This window comes from Pyrgilauda ruficollis, unplaced genomic scaffold (genome assembly GCF_017590135.1).
Source record: "Pyrgilauda ruficollis isolate IOZ18807 unplaced genomic scaffold, ASM1759013v1 scaffold19, whole genome shotgun sequence".
NCBI lineage: Eukaryota > Metazoa > Chordata > Aves > Passeriformes > Passeridae > Pyrgilauda > Pyrgilauda ruficollis.
Genome location: NW_024518095.1, coordinates 1,258,126 through 1,276,079, shown reverse-complemented (window position 1 = coordinate 1,276,079; position 17,954 = coordinate 1,258,126). Strand labels below are relative to the sequence as shown.

Here is a 17,954-nt window from a genome sequence, read left to right as displayed (position 1 = left end):
TGGTGGCAGTTCTTACAAAACTTTAATTTTCAGTTGTGTCAAAATGATGATGATGAATAGTGGTTTAGTTGGAAATTATTTTAATTGTATTTAATGTAAAAACTAAATTGAAGTGCCTTTACACAACATTCTGAAACTAAGCTGCTGTTTCCATCACATGAGTCACAAAAACAATTAAAAGAATGTTTAAGGTCCAGCAGACTTGTAACTATGCTTCTTAAAGTTCAATTTGCAGTTGAATATATTTCATTAATTTTTCAATTTGAATCTGGCACTCATTAAGGATGCCTCAGGAGCTCACTTCTCAAGTCCCTGCAGGGAACCATGCCTATATATCTACTGCTGCTATCAAATATTGAGAATGGGGTAGGTAAGAAGAGAGTAATTCCATTGAATTAAGCAAAAAAATATTTCAGATGTCTGTATATTCCCTTGGGATACAATCAAGACACTCCTGTCACAGAGCCTTCAGAGAGATGTGGGATGCCTGAGTAAATTGTGAGGGGTGGAAAAGACAATAGATCTATGCTTAGATACCTGCATTCTTAGACTGACTACCAAAAACAAACTATTGTTTGGTAGCAGTGCTCATGACTGCCAGTATTCACCTACCACAGACAGCAGCAATAAGAAGATAAAGTGTGCAGTGTCCTTCTCTGCAGCTTTGCATTCCTACCACGCTGGCACTGAGACTCCCCAGTGGAAGATAAGGCCAGAATGCCGAGGAGACTTGGGCTGCTGCTGTGCGTGGGAATACTTTTTGCAGCCAAACCAGTTTGTGCTGCTTCACGTATTTGTGACATTACAGCCTCCAGTTTTCACTTCAGCTTCCAGATCCATCAGACTGGAACCAGAACACCAGACAGTAGCAATGTCCGAGCGGTCTCTCCTCACAGCCAATGCAGCAGATAAACTCTCTTCAGAGGTAAGACTGTTCCACCTGCACTCACACTAAGACTGAGTTTGAAGCAGAAAACCCTTTCACCCTGCAAGTGATATTAGGCCCATTGAATATTTGGCCCCTAGTGAATATTTTTTAAATTTCATATTAAAATATATATATCAAGTATCAGTTTAATAATATGCATTTTGTACAGCAATATTTCAGACTGTTAGAAAGGACCATGGCAAAGACATTCACTGCAGCACTACTGAAAGTCCATTAAAAATAATGTGATTTTTTCTATTCATCAGGATACAGAGCTCAGCACTTGCATAATAATTCTCCCCTCACCTTTGTTTCCTCAACAGAAGAACAGCACACAAAACAACCCATGGCACCTTCTTCAGAGCTGTCCTCCTTGACATTCACCCTCTGTTAAATAAATTATCTTGTTAAACACGCAACTGCAGCAGTTCCATATGCTTAAGGCCTGAAGCACCTTTTCTAAAGGTTTTCTCATGTCAAGCAATCCATATTTAGTTTTATTATTTGTGCATTATGTAAAAAGCATAGCAATCAGTGACCCCTTTTCCTGGCTACACCAGTTAATCCCAAACTTAGGCTAATGCTACTTTATTTGACTCTTTTAAGTCAAGACTATTTAATTTATGCCATGTAAAACAAAAACAATCTTGTGTTTGGTTCTTTTTTTTTAATCACAGCAGAAAACATCTACTTTAATATCAGATTCCCCTTGGGGTTTGCCACATGTCTAGTGGCAAACTATATCTTAAGTGCACAGCATGCCACCCACTCATGACTTCCAAAGAACTGGCAGGTATGAGGAAATAGTATGATAAGGTGATTTTAATGATAACTGTATTGAATGGCATAAATTGTAACAACTTTATGGACAACAGAAAGCTGGGAGGAGTGGCTGACACCCCAGAGGTCTGTGCAGCCCTGCAGAAGGACCTCAGCAGGTTGGAGAGATGGGCAGAGAGGAACTGTCTGAAATTCATCAAAGGCAAATGCAGGATCCTGCATCTGGGGAAAAATAACCCTCTGCACCAGGACAGCCTTGGGGCCCACCTGCTGGGAAGCAGCTCTGTGGAGAAGGACCTGGGGATCCTGGTGGACAACAAGCTGTCCATGAGCCAGCAGTGCCCTTGTGGCCAGCAGGCCAATGGAATCCTGGGCTGCATTAGGAAGAGCATTGCCAGCAGGTCCAGGGAGGTGATCCTGCCCCTCCACTGCCCCTCCTCAGCCCTGCTGAGGCACATCTGGAGTGCTGTGCCCAGTTCTGGGCTCCTCAGTGCAAGAGAGACGTGGAGCTCCTGGAGTGGGTCCCACAGAGGGTGACAAAGGTGATCAGGGGAAGGGAACATCTCCCTTATGAGGAAAGGCTGAGGGAGCTGTGCCTGTTCAGCCTCAAGAAGAGATGGGGATCTCATCAGTGTCTATCAGGATCTGAAGAAAGGCTGTCAAGAGGATGTTTCCAGGCTCTTCTTGATGGTTCCAAGCAATAGGACAAGAGGCAACAGGAAGAAACTGGTGCATGGGGAGTTCCACCCGAATGTGAGGAAGAACTTTACAGTGCAGGTGATCAAGCTCTGGAACAGATTGTTCAGAGAGGTTGGGGAGTCTCCCTCACTGGAGATATTCAAGAACCATCTGGACACAATCCTGTGCAATGCATTCTAGGATGACCCTGCTTGAGCAGGGAGGTTGGATCAATGACCCATCTTTGTGGTCCTTTCCAATCTTACCTTTTAGAATTCTGTGATTCTAAGAATTTCCCAGGCATATAGTAACAGCTCTTATTAGTAATTCTTCTCTAATTGCGCTTGAAAGGTCCTTTTGTGTAGAAACACAACGTCTGTTATGGCATGTGTACATCTCCCCTTCCAAGTCCCTGGTCTCTTCAAATTCAAATCCTCTATCTGCATTTCCATATTCAGCATAAAGCACAAATCAGCTGATATTAGGCCAGGTTTTTGCGAGGTTTTCACTGCATTACTTTTAGTAACTGTAACATTATAGAACTGCTGGAGTTCTGTACAATGTAACAAAACTCTGGCTTTTTTCTACATACTGAATTTAATGAGTTTTCTTTTTTACAAATGGTAATGCTTGAAAAGTCATTTTAAAAAATCTTAAATTCTTGAGCATAACAGTGTATTTTTACATTTAAAGGAAATTGTGGCTTGTGCAAATAGAGGAAAAACTTCAGGGAACGACTTGTGATAAATATCCACCATAAAATTTATTATTTAATAACTAGGAAAATAAACAAAACTATTACTATTAAAGTTGTGCAATTTGCACAAACTAATACACTGGCAGATAAGTCCTCCTACAGTTTGTAGACTTACCTGTAAAATGCACTCATATGTTCAGTACAGCTAAATTCAAAATACAGGAATAAAGAAGACTTTCACAGTCTGGGAAGTTTTTCATGGACAACTGTGAATTCAGGTATGGTAAACACCCTTTTAAAATAGATTTAAATTGGGTATGTGTATGAAGGTTGTATAAGTTTCCTAAATTCCCGCCTGATTCTCTGATCTCCTCCAGAACTTATAAATTATAAATGGCTGCAAAGTGGTAATTATATTGCAATTAAATATTTATATTCTTACCAATTGGTTTTTAGGAGTTTTGCAGAAAAATTAAAAAGTGAGTGGTATCAGCAGTGTACTTTGAAATGGAACCACACTTGGTGACAAGGTGGGTGTCATTCTGTGGCTTGGATTGTATACTCATCTGTGGCCTGGATTCCGCAAAGGTGAAGTGGCAGAATTTCAAGAGAGAAAAACACCAAAGTATGATGAGACAAAAAAAAAAAAAAAAAAAAAAAAAAAAAAAAAAAGGTAAACCATCAGTGTAACAGATACAAGAGGAAGGACATGAAGGCATGAAAAGTAGTTTAGATGTTGACCAGTGCAACACGCCAGTGTTTCTCAGACCTGTGCAAGTCCCAGCTCACCAGGAAGTTTCTTGCTGCCCCAACAGTAACTCCAATAGTAATTTAATAGAACAACTGAGACCATGTGTCTACATTCCTGCTTGTTTCTGCAAGAACGTACACGCACGAGATGTACGCGCACAAGAACAGAATGCAGGGAGCAGAAATTCCTGATTCTCAGCTCATCAGCCAGTTTATTGCCATCTTCAGGAGAATGGAGAACTGCAATGCCCCAATCATTTTTAAGTTGATTGCAAGCATGAGAAGCAAATGAGAAGAAAACCGGGTGTGAAAAGACACCACTGGGGCAGCTTTACTCACTCCTACTGTAGGTAGACTGAAAAGGAAGAAAGTGTCCATTCAGAAACAGAACCACTTTTTAAAAGAATCTGCTTATAAAGTCTTGCATGTTAAAAAATTATTAGATCTGGCCCCTTTGAAATTTTCCAAAGGTGGGGATTATACTTAATAAATTGCAGGACAAAGCCATACTTCTGAGAAAAAGAATTTAAATGTTCAGGTTTTCCACTGCCTTTAGAAGACTTCTGTAGACAATTGCCCATTTCACAGAATCATGAAGGCAAAATGGAGTAATTTGGAGGACACTGTGGGTATGGCATATGTTCATATTGGAGTACAGCATATGATATCAATAATATTTGTAGGGTCATACAAGAAACATCATGTTACTGGAGCTATTGAAAAGGAAAAAATAAAAGCCCTGGGCAGGCAGCATGACTAAATGCAGTATATGCCATGAGGAAACAAGCAGAGAGCATAACAGTGAGCAAAAGCAAGGAGGTGAAGAATAGCTATACCTACTCTACACCATTTGGATTACAACATCACCTCTCAGGGCAGGGTTCCAGTAGTACAGTGGGCTGAACAAAACTGGTTGTCTTAGGCTGTGACTCCACAATTAATCTTGCTCGAATAAACCAGTACTTTTGTACGTTTTTACTGTAGTTGCTAAAAATGTGTCCTGAAATGTGGCATGAAAGCCTTCTTAGAAAGAAGAGCTGGAATTCTCCCTGAATCCTCATCAGCACATTATGTGAGAAGAAAAAGGCTGACATATGAATATCCTCTTCTTGGTCATCTACAAAGCATGGTCAGGTCATTATTGCAGCAGTGTCAAAAGTTGACAAGATGTAGACTCGAGGCTCAAGAAGCAAATAGGATATATATTTGAGTAAAACCAAGACCACAAAGTGTAAGCAAGTTGCTAACATATTCTTATGAAGACCAAAGTGTTTCTTGTCAGATGGGTAGTCAGGATGGATGCCTCTGGATATTGTCTGCACAAGTTAATTTTTCTGGAAACTATATTCAAATATTCTGTAAGTGCCCAAACACAAGTAAACCATTTTGGATATGGTGTGAGGCTTGCACCAGGGAATAAATAAATAAAGGGGAAAAAAATGCCACTGACGTAAAAATCCTCTTGAAAACAGCCTGAGTCCAAATGAAAAAGTTGCTCATCTTGTTTAAGCATTGGAAAGAAAATGTTTCAACTTGCCAAAAAAGTCTAACCTTAGGACAAGACTTTCTTCCCTAAGCACAAATCTCATCCAAACAATTCATTTCAAATCTCCATACAATAGGCAGAGCAGCTCTGGTACCTCCCTGTGGACTGGGACTTGAGTACAGCTCTTTCTCTGGATGCCTGCCTAACACTGCTTGCTAGTCATCAGCACGGATAACCAAAACCAACTGTATGCCAAAATGAGACAGATCGCTCCCTTTATGTGCCATAAACTGACTGAAAACTTCGATATTCCATAACAATGCTTTTCTGATGAGCTATGAACACTTTGGATTAACCTTGAATAGAACTGGAAAGAGTTCAGAAATCCTGATTACTTCCTGAACCAGGGATGGTGTCCTTGGGAAAAACGCAGATGCAAGCGGCAAAATAAAACTGGAGGTAAATGGATGACGAACATATTTGTCAGACTAATAAAATAGTTCTCCTGTAATTATACCTAATATAAAAACCTTAAGACCATTTTTTACACATGCATTTTGCAAGGCAGAGTAGCAGATGTGACAAAGCCAGGTGCTGTGTAACAGGCTCTGCATAACAACTCATGAAATCATCACTGCACAATTTTTAGGCAATTTTGCCACATAGCATGAGTTGCTCCAAACTGTTGTGTACAGTATATGAAACTCATGATTTGCTGGCTCTGAGAGCTGAACTATCCCCAAGTTGGATAAGGAGTTATGAGTAGGAAAAAATTCAGTTGTCCTCTGGGGTGAAGAATGGAAAAGACAGCTGTTGATTAATACACTGCAGTGCTGATCCACCCTGTAAATTCAGGGAGTGGAGTCAAACAATACCTTTGCTGCACTTCATATGGAAAACTGGATTTGTCTTTGGACTGTTACTGTAAGTCAAGGGATACTCCCATCTGAAACAAAGGCTAATAATGTTGGAGGAAAGACATTCCCTGATTTCCACAGACATTGGGTGAGGCTCAAACTTAGGCACTTTTGGAGTGAGCTAACTGAACAAATGTGGCAGGCTGTATTTACCATTACTAAGGATTAATATTTGGAGGCAATGAAAAAGAGAAAGTTAATGTCACTAAAATTTTTTACAAATGCAGAAATTCAGACCAAATATTTTAAAATCATCACAAATATGTGCTTTTCAGCAAAAACATTCACAGCCTTTTGAAAAATAATGAGCAGAAACCCTTTTTATTTGTTAAAATTTATATGTACAGATTCAGCTTCTACTTGCTTGTCTAACTTGACTTTTGCCTGCATTCCTTATTTGTTAGATTTATTTTAACAAGTTAACTAGAAATAAAAGGCTTTAGAATATCTTGGCTACTGCAGCTGAAAAACAGCTTCTGAACTGAAGTAAATCTGTGTCTTTTCAGTGAAATGAACAGGCCCCTTCAGTCTGAACCAGCTGAGAAACAACCCCTTTTGGGCTGTTTTCTGGAAATACTTTAATAGAATTCATTCCCACAGTAAATACAATGTCATTGTCCTGGGCTACTGGCATTGGAACAAGACTAACATACACTTTGAATTTAAAACTCTCTGTCCATTTTAATGTCTGCTTTTCTGGCAGACACAATATGCCTTTTTTCCCCTAGCAAAATCACTATCGTTCTTTGCTTTGCCAATTTTCCCCTTACATTTTACTTTGTTTTGTTGAGTTTTTTGTTCTGCAGGGAGGGAATGGTGTCACTGAAGGAGGGCAGATATTAGGAAGCGGGGCGGCCACCGGCACCTTCCCGGCACCTTCCCGGCACCTTCCCGGCAGGAGGAGCCGCCCCCGCCCCCCCGGGCACGGCCCTGCTCCGCCGCCAGGCCCCTTCGAAGCCCTGGGTCTTTTAAAAATGTGTCAAAATATGCACCCAAGCATTGAAGGACTCACCACTGCTAAATGCTGCCGGAAATGTGAAGCCTACGGATGCAAAAAGCTCCAAAGCAACAAGTAGAGTTGTCTGGAAAGGTAATGGGAATTGAAGAGGGAATGCTCAAGGACTGAATAAAAAGCCCATCTCTAGAGCCCTAGTAATGTATTCAACTCGTTGTTGACTATTTCTGAGGGAAGAGGTTGTCTTCATCTCCATCTTAGCCTCCAGACAAAACCTAGGAGAATTTTGCAACACAGAGAATGCAGAATCGTCACTATGCAGGAATACTGCGGGGGCAGAAGTACTTATAAAAAGGGATTTAAGTGCTCATTGATATACTCATCTACTCACATATCTTGGTTCCAGGAGGAAGTAAAGGGTTCCTAAGACTGCAAGGCATCTGGAGGAGTGCCCAGACAGGAACTGGAGTGAGGTGGTATAGTGGGAAGAAATGGAAATAAGACTGTAAAAATGGATTGAAGAAATGGAGGAGCATTATTTGGGGAAAGGAGAAGATAAGAAGCACAAGATACCATTTGAGGCTTTTTTCCTGCAGAAAGCAGTAAAAACCCTATAAGCACTCTGTTTTCACTCTCCAGTCTATTGTTCATACCAAAATGACTCACAGGACTCAGGATGTTTAAAGTATAAACAAGAAACTGGATGAAAAGCCATTTGTCAGATAAGCTTGTCGCTTGTTAATATGGTTATCTGTTGTCAGTCAGCTGTGGTTAGAGTCACAGCAGGGCCTGGTATTACAGCAAGTCTAAGTGCAAGCACTTTCAGCAAAAACTTAGTTCAGAAATTTAATTGCAGAGTTTTGAATCAGCTCTGCTTGGCAAAGACCTTCTCTCATAGTCTGCTTAAAGACAGAAGTGGTCTGCAAAGGCATGCATGAAACCATCAGAACTGAAGCTACTGCTTTTGCCCTGTTGATAATGCCTCACTGGTATTATTGTTATCTGCACCATCTGACACTGTGCATTTTTCTCATTCAGATTACGAAGGACTCACAGAACTGAACCAGAGAAGGAGAGCAATATGATGGGGGGATAACGATGCATAGCAAGATCTATTCTTTTGTGTCCTAAGTTAGAAACCTGGTGTGCTGCCCTGTGACACATCCAATCTGCCTCTGACCATCTAAGAACGTGCCTTACTCACTGCTGTGACTGCTTGTCAGGTTTCACACTCCGGGAGGTTATGGGGAGAGAGTGAGTTACGTCGCTCCCAGCCAGGAGTGTTCACTCCAAGATGACTCATTTGCAGACACATCATGGTTTTGATGTGCCTGGCACACAGATGCAGTAACATTTTTACATACCTGTATTGTGTAATATTCAGCTGCCCCCTTTTCTTGCAGGTCCTCCCCTAAATGTGGTCCTGGCTGGTGAGATCTTGTTTCACACATGAGGGGAAGAGGGCAGGTTACAGTCAAGGTACAGCTTGGTTTAGGATGGTGACGTGAGATTTGTGCACTTGGATACTCTCCAGGGACATCATTGTTACCTTGGTTACATGCTTCCCATTTTCACATTTAATGAATGAAAATATAATCCAATAATAGCAAAGTTAAACAAAAGAGCACTTCAAAACCAGGCTTTAACAAAGTGTGGGGTTTTTTTTTAACCTGATCCTACTAAAAATACAGGTAGAGGATTTACCTCCTGCTCCCAGCATAAAGATTTCTCCCAGTATTTACAGAACATAAAGATTTTGTAAGCTTCATTCAGCCTTCAACACCTGAATGTTCAATTTCATAGATTACAGAGCTGAGTTTTGCAGATACCTTAAAAACTAAGGGGAATATTGTGTTTAAAATTCACATGAAAAGCATGTATGTTGGAAAATGCATAGCTATTTGTTTTTTTACTTTGTACCAGATGAAAATATTTCTATGTGTAGTTTTGCTAAAACACCTAAGCTACAGAAGCTCAGTTTTGTTACTCGGTGAGGCACTGGAAGAAGCTGCCCAGAGAAGCTGTGGATGCCTCTTCCCTGATTGTGTTTAAGGCCAGCTAGGATGGAGCTATGAGCAACGCGGTCTGCTGGAAGTTGTCCCTGCCTATGGCAGTTGTGCTGGAACTGGGTGATCTTCAAGGTCTCTCCATCCCAAGCCGTTCCGTGATTACCCCTCTCTTTAGCCCGGTGTGAAGCCAAGGCACGCCAGTCAGGCAGCGCGGGGAGAAAAGGGATGCTGCGAGCGCCGGGGCGGCAGGAGGCGATGGCACGTTTGTATTTTCCTAAGCACCAAGGTACCGGGACCCGGGCTGTGCCCGTGCTGCGAGATCACCGCCACACCAAAGGTCTCCGGCATCGCGCCCCCTGCAAAGCGCTGCTTCTGCCCCCTCTCACGCGTTTCCCTCAGGTCACAGGGAAAGGAACAGGCAAAGTTTTGGGTGCTTCTCGCCCACTGAGCCGTGCCGATGCTACGGAAGCAGGACCATCGCCACGGCGCTCCATAAGGCAACCACACCTGGCGCACACCCGCCAGCAGGGACAAAGACATCCCGTATTTTCCGCGGAAAAATCCTCAGCAGTTTTAGCGGCAGGAGCGAGCGGCGGTGCGGGCTCCCTGTGTGCCGCCAGGTGCGCTCCCCGCCCGCGGCACGCCCCGCCAGGCGCTCCCCGAGGCTGCGGCCCCGCCGAGCCACAGCCGCCCGGCGATGAGCCCGCTGTCCCGGGGGAACCCTCCCCGCGCCAGCCTCCTACTCACCGATCTCCCCATCATCATTATCATCATCTTCCTCCTCTTCCTCCTCCTCCTCCCCCTCCAGATCCAGCAGCACATCCTGGTTCTCCACATTCATCTTGCCGAAGTTGCGGTGCCCCGCGCCCGCTCCCCTGCCGCCGGGGAGCAAGCCCGCCCCGAGCCCCGCCAGCCCCGGGGGCGGAACTCCTGAAAAACAGATTATTAAAAAAAAAAGTAAATGAAGACAAAAACGCAACAGCACCACCCTGCTGCCATCTCTTTGTCAGATGGATAATAGCAAAAATCCACTCAAAGAATTATGGGTTAACTCTAGCCAAGTTTTTCAAAAGTCATCTGAAATGAAAAAGTTAGGCAAACTAATCCCCACCCCAGCTCAAGCATGACTGTATTCAATTTTATTGAAGAAATAAAACTTCCTTGTAGTGAGAAACAGAGACAGTCCATGGAGCCAGTGGAAAAATTGCTTCCATGGGTAAGGGTTTCATAGCAACTGTAACAATATAGGTCAGGAAGAGAGTAAAAGAGATTGTTTAGCTCAGTAGTGACAAAATTCTGGCGCAGGCACCAAGTCTTTAACTGGCGTGGATCTGGGCTGGCACCAGGAGCTCTGGCACTGAGCATCAGAAGCTTGCTGTCAGTCACTGCTCTGGTCCAGCCCCCAGCAGAAGGGCAGGTTTGAACATATCCAGACACTGGTGACAAATATTTGCCATCACGTGCTTCACATTCTCTGGTGGGGAGTCCGTGAGGCCTCCAGTTTCACTCCTGTTGATACGCAGCCAAAATAATTTTACAGCACTTGAAGTTTTCTTCTTGTCCTTCTCCCAGCATCTCTGAGAACAGCTGGTTGTTGTTTTCTTGATAATGACATATTACATGTGGAAAACTATCACCTTAATGCCTCCAAAGCTTTTCTCATCCAGATTACACAAATCCAGGTCTTGCATCCTTCCAGCACATATCACTGTCTGTGCTTTTCTCTCTGTTACAAGTTACTGTAAAAAATGCAGTGTGAGAATCTACGCTAGGAGAAGGTGATATCATTATACAAAATCTTTTAAGTACATTGGCTTTACCCACTCACAGTCCTTTTCTCAGTGATTGCATTCCTTTACACTCTTACATCCACACAATTACAAGAACAACAAGCAAGTGTTCAGGTGGTCTGGGCAGGGTCACTTGTGTACAACACAGAGGACCAGGGGGCCATGGAGCTCCATCCTTGGAGATACTCAAAAGTTACCTGGACACAGTACAGCTCGTCTTCCTGTAGCAAGGGGCATGGACAAGTTGACCTGCAGAGGTCACTTCCAACCTCAGCCATTCTGTAGTTCTGTGATTCTGTGAAGGGATGCCAGGTATCAGGTCCTCATCATCTCCCCTGAGCAATGATAAACTAATTTTTGGACAGGTGTTTTGTACCCAAGAACCAAAAATCACTATGACATGATTCTTTTGTATCAGAACTTCTGCTTATTTCCACCTCCATAAATTTTAGGTAAGTCTGGTCTGAGTTCCTTAAGGCCAGAGTCTGTGTTATAGAATGGGCTAGAAATAAAAGGAATGGTGTATGAGATGTGATGTGATATTACTTTCTTTTGTTAGAGGTAGAGTCTGCTGCTGGCAGGCAATCTGTGTTCTGGTTTGACTGGAATGGTAAATGCAGGAAACAGTCCCCCTTTCTGTTGGGGACTATGCCCTTCCTTTAATATGAATATGGTTCATTTTTAAATTGAATATAGTCCATTGTTATCATGCTTATGCAGTTACATCCACTCATCCTTCATTTCTGCCCTCTTAATATTTCTACTACCTGTCAATACCTCTGTACACTTTGTTTCATTGCCTCACCCTTTATTTTGATGTACTGTGCTCAGCAACAGATACTGTATTCCAAGTAAGAACTCACCCACAGTGAATACTATTGCTGTACCATTTTGGACATGATTTTCCTTCTAACATGCAACAATTTTAATTTTTGTCTTTTCACAGTTGTCAACTCATATTTCTATTGCACTCTGCAATAAGTCTTAGATCAATTTCTGCAGCTGAGCTCTTTGTCAGGCAGTTTCCCATTTTGTATTTCTGTAGTTGATTTTCTATTCCAAAGTGGACATTTTTATCCTTGTTTTTATAACATTTCCTCATTTGATCAGTTTGTTCTCATTTTTCAAGATAATTTTGAATATGAGTCTTTTTCTTGGTATCAGCAAACTGCTGGGGGACAAAATTCATATGGCCTAAGCCATAGGCCTAGCAAAATAAAGTTCATGAGCATGTAGAAAGAAAACAGTCAGAAGATTTGGAGGACTGGTAGGTCAGATGTGCTCCAAAAAAAAAAAAAAAAAAACAAACCTTGGAGGGAGTTTTGTGGGGAAGCTATCAATTATTGAAAGATATTAAGGCCACTATGGAAAATTGTATCAGTGCACATGAAATTTGGGAAAAACAGCAGGAGACAAGTATCACTGTGTGAGGATTTCTTTAAGGATGCAGGAGTTAGAGTGGTTCATCACTGTGGGATTCATTGCAGAGCAGAGAACAGAGCTGTCTTTCTATTCTGCATTCTCAGTTGGAATGAAAGAAATAATTATCCCAGGGACCAAACAAAGTCTATTATTTCACATTTCATAAAACATTAGACTTTTTAATAACTGCTGGGATATTGTGCCTTTGTGTCTGAAAGCAGGGGACTTTTACACCATTACTGAAACTTTGAAACACAGTAACAGAAAAGAGATCATTTGAAATGCAAAGCCCCTGCTATAATGGAAGAACAAAATCAGAGAGAAGATAAAAACTAACTAAAGAAATAATAAATAACACATATATAAATATTATATATACTTAATAAAATGGTATTTCCCCACAAGAAATTCCCTTAAGTCCACTGAATTATTCACAAATTTGCTGCATTAACAGTCAGTAAAAGAAAATGTAGAAGAAACTTCTTCCAGTTCACCACACCATATATTTTTCCTGTATTGTTAAGTTGGTGCTTGCAATCTTTTCAAGCCTAGAGAGAAATGACTGTGAAGGGTTTTGAGATGATTTTGTTTCATCAAGCTCTTGTGTTTATTTCAGTCTGAATCACAGATAGGGAAAGCAGTGAAGCATTAAGGGAAATTAAATTGCCCAAATTCAGTACAACTCTAGTATTTTTCTTTTACCTCAGTTATGTTTCCAATTGCATGTAATCCTCACAGATTTCTTAATTCTCACTCTTGCATGCAGCCTCTAGTCTGAGATGACAACTTCAGTCTCTTTTGCCCTCTATTGAAGTGAATTGGTAATGACAATTACCAAGGAAATGTGAGTTACAATGCATAAAAGAGGATATAATGATGGATCTTAGACCAGTGGCGTGTGTAATTACTTGGTGCAGAAGTCTCGTAAGGGCTGCCAAGTCTTCTGCTGACTCCCACCTATGAGTTCCTTTTGCATTCTTTCTCTAGCTGTTCTTAGTATGGTAAGTAGATGTGGTAATCATCTGGCAAACTTTTTGTCTGACATTTCTAACCTGTTTAATACCAAGCTTTTAATTCTTAGGAAAGGTAGGTGCATGGCCAATGTGTATCTTAGAATAATAGAGTTCAAGTACCATTATTTTTCAAACACAAATTTCTGAACTCAGATAGTTCAGAATATTTAAACTTCATGGAGATAATGAGGTTATTTCAAAAGGTGAATTATGAACAATAGCATTCAGTCATTTTCTTGGCAGTATGCTGTTCTAGTCTTATGATATTTTAATTCTACTTTACAAAAAAAAAAAAAAAAAAAAAGTCCCAAGTCTCTCTGGATATCTCTAAGTCCCAGGAAATGACTGTAGCAAATTTTAGTAATTCTTCAAGAGAGAAGTTGGGGAAGTTAAGGCCCACACCTGTAGGGTAACCAACAGGTTTTGTCTTAGTGCTCTGAAAAAATGCAAAGAGCTGCATTTAGTACTGACCTGAAATGGTTAAACTAATTTGAATAATGCTGTGCATCATTACTGTGTCCAAGTGCAGGTACACTCTGGCTGGGAAAGTAAAGGATATGTAATTTGCTACACTTGTTGCTAAGTGTTTTTTACAGTGTCACTTTCTCAGTTACTTGGGAAAAATGTTTGATCTAAACCAACACAGAAATGACACAACCATAGCTGAATGTTCAGACTACAAAAAAAAAACAATGAAGTCTTTAACAGTTTTTCTAATTTGAAATAAGAGCTGTATATCCTGGAAAGATAAAATTTGTACATTTTTGAACATAAGGAGATAAAACTTACCAGAAAAGTTGAAGAGTGACCATAACATTGTGGTAATACTACAGTTTTTTTCTGCAGCTGCCACAAAAAAACACACATTAAAAAAAGATAATGTTTCCAGAAATTTGCTCATAGAAGTCACGATATTTTATTTTTAATAAAATACTTTTAAAATTTCTATTTCCAAGTTGGCTTACTCAGACAATCTTCCCTGAGCAACTGAGAAAGCTCCACTCTGTAGAACCCACTTAGCAATGTGTGTCACAAACTTACCGTTCCATTATCAGTGGAATAGATATTTTTTCAGGAGAAACCTGAATTTATCTGGTGAAAAATATGCATATGGGAGTTTATCAAAATAAGGTCAGAAGGGCTTGTCTTGGCAGTTACTTGTGCAGGTTACATCCGCTGCCCTCATTGTCATCCCCTCCCCTTACTGTGGTGGCTGATGCATCCAGCACTTCAGCCAATGTTCATTTTAACTGCAATTCCAGTGGGATAAGCGAGTGCTACTTCTGTATGCTTTCAGTAAAGCTCTGTATTTGCGGTAAGCAAAATGCTTTCAGTGAATGCTTCTGTACATCTCCCCCACCACTTGCAAGCACAGATTTTCCATTAAAAGTTGAAGGGAGAGGAAGAAAGAGGAATTCTGAAATAAATCCCACTATTAGGTAAGTGACATAATGTCAAAATACGTCCCAGCACTTTTAAAGATAATTTTGTTCTATCCTGTGGCCATGAAACATTCTTAAAATAACTTGTCAATAACTGTATCCTGTAGGGATAGAACAGGACCTTCGGGCATTAATGAAAACCTGGCAATCAAACTTCGTAAGGCTTTACTTATAGCTGAAGAATGACTATAATGCACACTTAACACTTAAATGGCTTTCCTTTATTTCCCAATCAGACTTCTATGAGGATGAGTTGCTCTTCTGCTAGGGATGGTCTTAATTTTCATCTAATCTTCAGTAACATTGCTGTTTCTGGGTTGTTGCACTGTTAAATGCTATGACTATACTGGCTTGTGGTCATGTAAGTGGTATAAATCAGTAGACTCCATAACTGATGATGTGAGAGCATTCTGTGGCAGGCTTTAATGCTTGCACAGGATTTGGAGGAGCACATGTATCTACTGTATCAACTTCTCTTCCCCTCTGCTGCAAAAGGAAATGGTCTTGTCACCAGTCCTTCTTTCTCCTCCACTCTGTCACATTGCACATCACTGTATTTCAAACTTACTCCAAGAAGGAATTACACTGACAGGCAAACAAGGAGAGTTTTGGTCCTCCTGAAGAATGTGAAGAAGGGGTTTTGCTGTATGCTGGTTTGGAACCCCAGGAGGATTACCCACATGCTCTGCAAAGTATCTTTATTGCACTTTAAAAAGAAATGGATATTTCTTCATGTCTTCCATGTTTTGCAAATGCCAAGAAAGATAACCACTTTTATTTACTATGGAACATTATTTACTATGAAACATTAAATATGTATCTATATATACATATACACACACATATATACATACATATATATAGATATATATATATAGATATACACAGAGTGTGAGAATTTCCTTACCTCAAGGTATGAGTCAGTTTTAAGCAGCTTCTTTTTTCTCTCCTTGTGTTATTTTGCTTTTCTTGTTTTCTATTGAAAGTGAGATTATATGAGCCTTAAGATGTCAGTTGAGTGAGACTGATCTCTTTCACTAGGTAGAAGCAGAAAAGGAAACAGATAGGTATGTGAGGAAGCTGGGACCACAAACCAAGTTACCCATCCTTTGCTAGGTGTTTGACACCTTTGGTGATTTTAAAATGAGGATTTTTCTGTTTGTCTCTGTGGCTTTGTCCTCCTCAGTGCAGGCTGCTGCATCACCAGGAATGTGGATGCTTTCTGCTGCCCAGAATCCTGTTTTGTTAACGCTTCCTCCTTCGGCCACTTGCCAGAAAATCACCTTGGAAACCAAGGCACCAGTTTCCATGGTCACTTGGAGAAGCATATGTTTCCTTCCCTTGCATCGGGTATTAGGAGGAGGAAGCCCACAAGTTTTTTTGCCAGATAAATTCTGCAATTTTTTTTCAAAGAGCTGCATCCCGACCTTATTTCCTCCATCAAATCCCCAGTGAAACCACCAGAACTGCAGAGGATAAACAAGTGCAAAATGTGGTTTTACATGAATGTCCTCACAACTGAGATGTGAAATGACATCTTACAAACCACTTGCCTGTGACTTATTACTCAGAGAAATTCAAGAGTGAGATAAACAGGAACAAAACAGAACCTTGTTCTCCAAATGCAGGCACATAAAATTACATGAATAATTAAAAAAAAAAAAGGTATTTAAAAGCACTCACCTGATGGTTGAGGTTAAAACTAGCAGTAGCTGGTTAATCTAAAGGTGTGACTGTGCCACTACCCCACACTCAGAAAGGGCCCATGAATGGTTGTGGATACGACCAAAATACAAGAAATAGCATGAGGATTTTTTCCTGATTCCCATGTTAGCTGGATTCAAGCACTGTAGGATCAAAGGATAAAAATGTAGGGGAGGAACTTGTTGACTTCCTCTAAGGAAAAGCACAGGTGTTCCTTAGGCCTCTGTGTTAAGGCTTCTCTCTGTTTTGACCACCATAGGCTGCTGCAGAAGCATCTTCACATCAGGAATTGTATGCAGGTCAGAGAAAACACAGCAAATTCTAATACTCATCTGTGGCTTAAACTTTTCCACGAAAAGGTTGTCACAATTCTCCTTCCATTTAAAAGTTAGTTTCCTTCTGAAAGGTGCTATACCCATCAAGTTCCTTAGAGAAACAACATGCCCAACGATGGGATCCAGAATGATGGTTATCATGAAGTAACCAAATCCATACTGTGATCCTGCAAAGCACCAGAAAAACTATTTAACATTTTGCAACAGTTTTCCAGATCTGCAGCTTGAAGCTATGGTCATTGCTTCGTGAAGAGCAACTCTGCTTGTTGCTGTTGGAAATTAAAGTTTCAAAGCAAGAAATCTTCCTTCCCATTTACAGATGTCACCATTCTCAAACTTGTGTCTGAGACACCAAGACACTACAGCTCCTGTTTCTTGATTCTTACTTTTCTAACCTTCCATTCTGAAGGAAAATGATTACATAAACAGGAAATTAGGAGAATCCAAAGTAAGAACATTTTCTATTATATCTGATGTTTCAGTATGGGGATGTGACAGATCACTGCCAGTGCACGGAAGGGTGTGAACAGCTTTGATCTTATTTTACTGAAGATATGAGCTGACTAAATGCCAACCAGCCAGTTCAGGAACTACATAAAATGGTAGCATTCCTGATTAGTTCCTCTCTCTCCAAGCCAACACAGCCTTGCAACCCAAAAGAGCCCTTTATATTATTTTCCACATGATATGGAACTATGCAGAAACTAAATTATATGACTGCTGTGGCCCTTTCAAAATTAATTTAAAGTGAATAAGTTCAGCAAATTCAGGCTGTTTGGGGGCACACTGACTAACCTGGCTAACCCATTTAATCACATTAACTGACAGAAATACATTTGTGGGAACTACTGTTCAATGATGAGTTGGTTCCTGCTATGTGATATCCCCTCAGAACACCCGGGATGCTTTTACTGTGTGTGTATTGCCATCAGCAACTTTGATTCCCCTGAAAGCAGCTGATGGTTTTCAGCAACCACAGCTCAAGTGAAGAGTTCACCTCTCACAAATTGATCAATTTTGTGGGTGCCCTGCAGAGCCACGGATAGAG

The 17,954-nt window shown here is 40.9% G+C and overlaps 1 protein-coding gene across 1 annotated transcript in view; it reads right to left on the bottom strand.

The window, feature by feature from the left end:
* ANO6 (anoctamin 6) overlaps nucleotides 1–9,740 on the bottom strand; it is a 71,697-nt gene extending 61,957 nt beyond the window's left edge. Inside the window, exon 1 of the mRNA XM_041465502.1 lies at nucleotides 9,491–9,740. Coding sequence (XP_041321436.1) covers nucleotides 9,491–9,740 — 250 coding nt within the window. The remainder of the gene's footprint in view (nucleotides 1–9,490) is intronic.
* Between the last annotated feature and the right edge of the window lie 8,214 nt (nucleotides 9,741–17,954).